The sequence below is a fragment of the Trypanosoma equiperdum genome, assembly GCF_001457755.1.
Source record: "Trypanosoma equiperdum strain OVI genome assembly, contig: ctg_1802, whole genome shotgun sequence".
Lineage (NCBI taxonomy): Eukaryota > Euglenozoa > Kinetoplastea > Trypanosomatida > Trypanosomatidae > Trypanosoma > Trypanosoma equiperdum.
In genome coordinates, this window is record NW_027123841.1 from 1 (window position 1) to 3,281 (window position 3,281).

The following is a 3,281-nucleotide window of genomic DNA, read 5'->3' on the forward strand; positions in this document are numbered from 1 at the left end:
AAAAAAATTAGCAAATTCTCTCAAAGTAGAAAATTTCATATATTTATAAAATTGGGCAAAAATCTTTTACCAATAAACCTTAAAAGTGTTATTCTAGAAGCAAAAATGCAAGCAAAAGAGGAGCCTTAATTAAAATAGAATAGCTTTCTTTAGTGTTTGTGGTTCCGGTTTTGCTATCTTTCTCTCCTCCCTCTGCTTGTTTTGGCGTGTAATTTGGATCCATTACGCACTTTTTATTTTCGCCTGTACCCTCCACTTTGCAGCCATTTTGCAACTATCTCCCTTTTTATCCTGGCAGTCATCGTCGCTGAGTTTGGCTTTTGATGTGGCCTCGTTGCGCTTGTTCTTTTCACCTTCGAGGTTGGTGGACAACTGCAATATCTGGTACCGCTGGTTCATGTGCTCCAGAAGAATAGATTGTCTACGCTGCTCCGCTGTTGGCGTCTCTTTCAGCTGCTTTGAGGTTTGCTTGGTGTTTTCGATTCTCGCTGTTGACGTCTGTTTTATCTTTTCCATGACCTTTTGCCAATTTCGTCTGCTTTACCATCCGCCGCCGCTTTTAGCATGTGTTGAGCGTCGCGCGTTGCTTGGTTAGTGTCCGCGTAGCTGTTTCTTGCTGTTAATGCTTGTGCTAATAGGGTTGCCGTCTGCGCATCTGCTGCAGCCAGTTGTAAGGCCTCTTCGGCTGTCGCTCCGCAGTTTTGTAGTTCAAAGTTATTTAGTCTGTGTATCGCATTAAAAAGCTTCTGCGGGCCTGAGTTTGCTGGGCTGAATGTGCCGTTGGCGGCGCCTGCGTTTAGTGTTTCCAGATTAGCCGTTTCGCTGCCCTGGCTGTCTTGTGCCGTGAGTTTAAGAAAGTCGGCTGCTAATTTCTTACTGGTCGGACCTGCTGCGCCCCAAATCGTCGAGGCCCCACTTGCCAGTAAATAGCACGCCGTGTGTCCTGTGCCAGAGCTTACGTGTGCCGTGCCCGTTAGTCCGGCGAAGCCGTTCTTGGTGACTAGGGTAGGGTCAGTGGTTGTCGCCGCCGGCGGCTTGGCAACATATATACTCGGGCAGCCCAGCTGCGCTACAGCTGCGTGTGTTGTCTTTGTGCTCGAGCTTCCAAGGCACCATTTGCTTCTGCCTGTGCTAAGCTTTAGAAGCAAGTCCGCTATTTCGGTGATGTGTCCGGCTGTTTTGGGGCCGTTTAGTAGTTTTGTATACTGCGTAGCCGCGTTTTCTGCACAGTTAGCTGCTTGCAGTGCTGTCGCTTGGAAAACTGTTGACGTGTTGGTGTCGCTGGTCGCCGCTGCCACTGCTTGCGCCAGCTGACTGACTTCTTGGGCGGCTTCCTGTGTTTTCTTTATTTGATTTGCCTTGGATAGCACTATGGCAGGCATTAGGGTTAATTGGTTGGCTATTTTGCACAGCGTTTTTATTTTTGCTTCGTCCAGTGCTGCGTGCGTCGCCTCAGCATGCCGCCAGTGGCCAAGAAAGAACAACTCTATGACGACCGTGCGTAAAAACATTGCTCTTTCCGAAAAGATGCTGAGATCAAGGTTTAGAGTTTCCAGCTAGTAGAGTTTCCCCCGAATGCTTGCTTACCGTCAAGTAGGAGATGAGAAGCGTTTCTGCTGGTTTATTCTGTCCTCGTTGATTCCTGTGGTATTTAATGGCGTTTGACTGTGTAAGTGGTATGTTTTATTGACTTTTCTTTTGCTGGTTTCACGCTTGGCCTGTTATTCACAAACAGCTTGGGTATTCCCTTGCTTTGTATAAATTGTGTAAAACCGGTTAATATAGTTATGTTTCTGTGTGTGCGTAGGCCAGATGTGACTGGTGTTCCAGCTTTTGGAGTCAAATCTCATAATTTATACTTTTTACTGAAATTTAAAAGCCCAGTGGTCGCTCAACTATTAAGGTTTAATTTTTATTCGCACTTTGGCGTAGCTGCTGCAATACTCTGTTTTCCATTTTACGTCGTCCAGTTATAAATAACTCTGAATTTTTTCCTTTCTGGCTATATATTTATATTGCTTGCCGCAACGTTATAGTATTCAAATTGGAGCGCTTCACAAGTGTGGTGTTCCAGATGTGGTATTGTTCCCGAGTCAAAGTAAGACTGGGGTTGTGCTTAAGTCCTTCTACGAAACGCTTTCCACCACCTGTATTAGTGACCGCAACCACTTTGGCGTCAAGATGGTTAACATTAATGGTTAAGATTGCTTCTAGCTCTTCCTTTTTGTTTTGTAAGCGTTGTATTGAGGTCGATAGTCTGGTTTCTGAAATTACTTGCCGCTGCGTTTGGTAGCGTAGATGCTTTCTCTTTTTACGACTGTTTTTTTTATCGCTTTCTCTGACTTTCTACTACACATTGATCTTCTTATTACCGAAATCACACCCCAAAAAGCTTTGCATTTAGTCCTGTTTATTTGGTTCATCTGAGTTAACTCTATCTATTTTTTGCATAGAAAATGCCTTCAATTTGGCAGTGTACTGTGTTATATTACAATGAGGATAGTGGCCGCCGACACCATATCTCCCTGCAACGTTTTGTCAACTAATTTTGGTATTTCCCTTGACTATCGGTGAATAAATTGAAGTTTCCTACTACTCAGCTCTTTTGGTTGTAGCATTGATCTTGTAGTTTATGGGCTATGGCTGCTGCTATTGTTGCCGCCAGTTGAGCTCCACAGATTTGTTTTGTTGTGCTTGATCGAGATACTATTCTGATCTCCGTGACAAAAGTGGTTGCTTTGACGTTTGCTATTCTTGAAATAGGTAAGCTGGGGATCGCGTTCAACATACACGACTGTCGCGGCTTTTCAACTCTTTTTACTAAATGAAGATAATCCTCGTTGCTAATACTTAGTACTGGATCATTGAATGCGGCTATTTTTTGCGTTTATGCAAGTATATAATTTTTGGATAGTGCCTAGGTACTCCTTGTATTTCATAAACGTAATTTTTCGAAATCATATGTGTGCTTTTTAAAATAATTTCTGCGTGCCTCTTCAGTATTTGATCTTCACATCTATCCATTAGTTGTTCTTTTCTTGTAAAATCCTCCTCCATATAATACTATATTGTTGCTCACAAATAATGTCGCTTTTACTGTATCTATTGAGAGGAGGTCAATATTAACTCTCATTTCCCAATCACTTTTCCGAAATTTTTTATTTCTTCACGATTGGATATTACTAACCGTAATCAGATTAAAAGCCAAATTCGCTACTATGCTGTCTGCACCAACATCTATCCACATTCTAGTCAAATAAAGGACATCGATGGCTTATCTT

At 42.9% G+C, this 3,281-nt stretch overlaps 1 pseudogene across 1 annotated transcript; it reads right to left on the minus strand.

The window, feature by feature from the left end:
• Positions 1-94: 94 nt before the first annotated feature.
• TEOVI_000530600:pseudogene lies at positions 95-1,523 on the minus strand (annotated as a pseudogene). Its single transcript is given in 3 exon segments — positions 95-265; positions 268-522; positions 525-1,523. Coding segments are annotated over 3 exon segments (1,425 nt in total).
• Between the last annotated feature and the right edge of the window lie 1,758 nt (positions 1,524-3,281).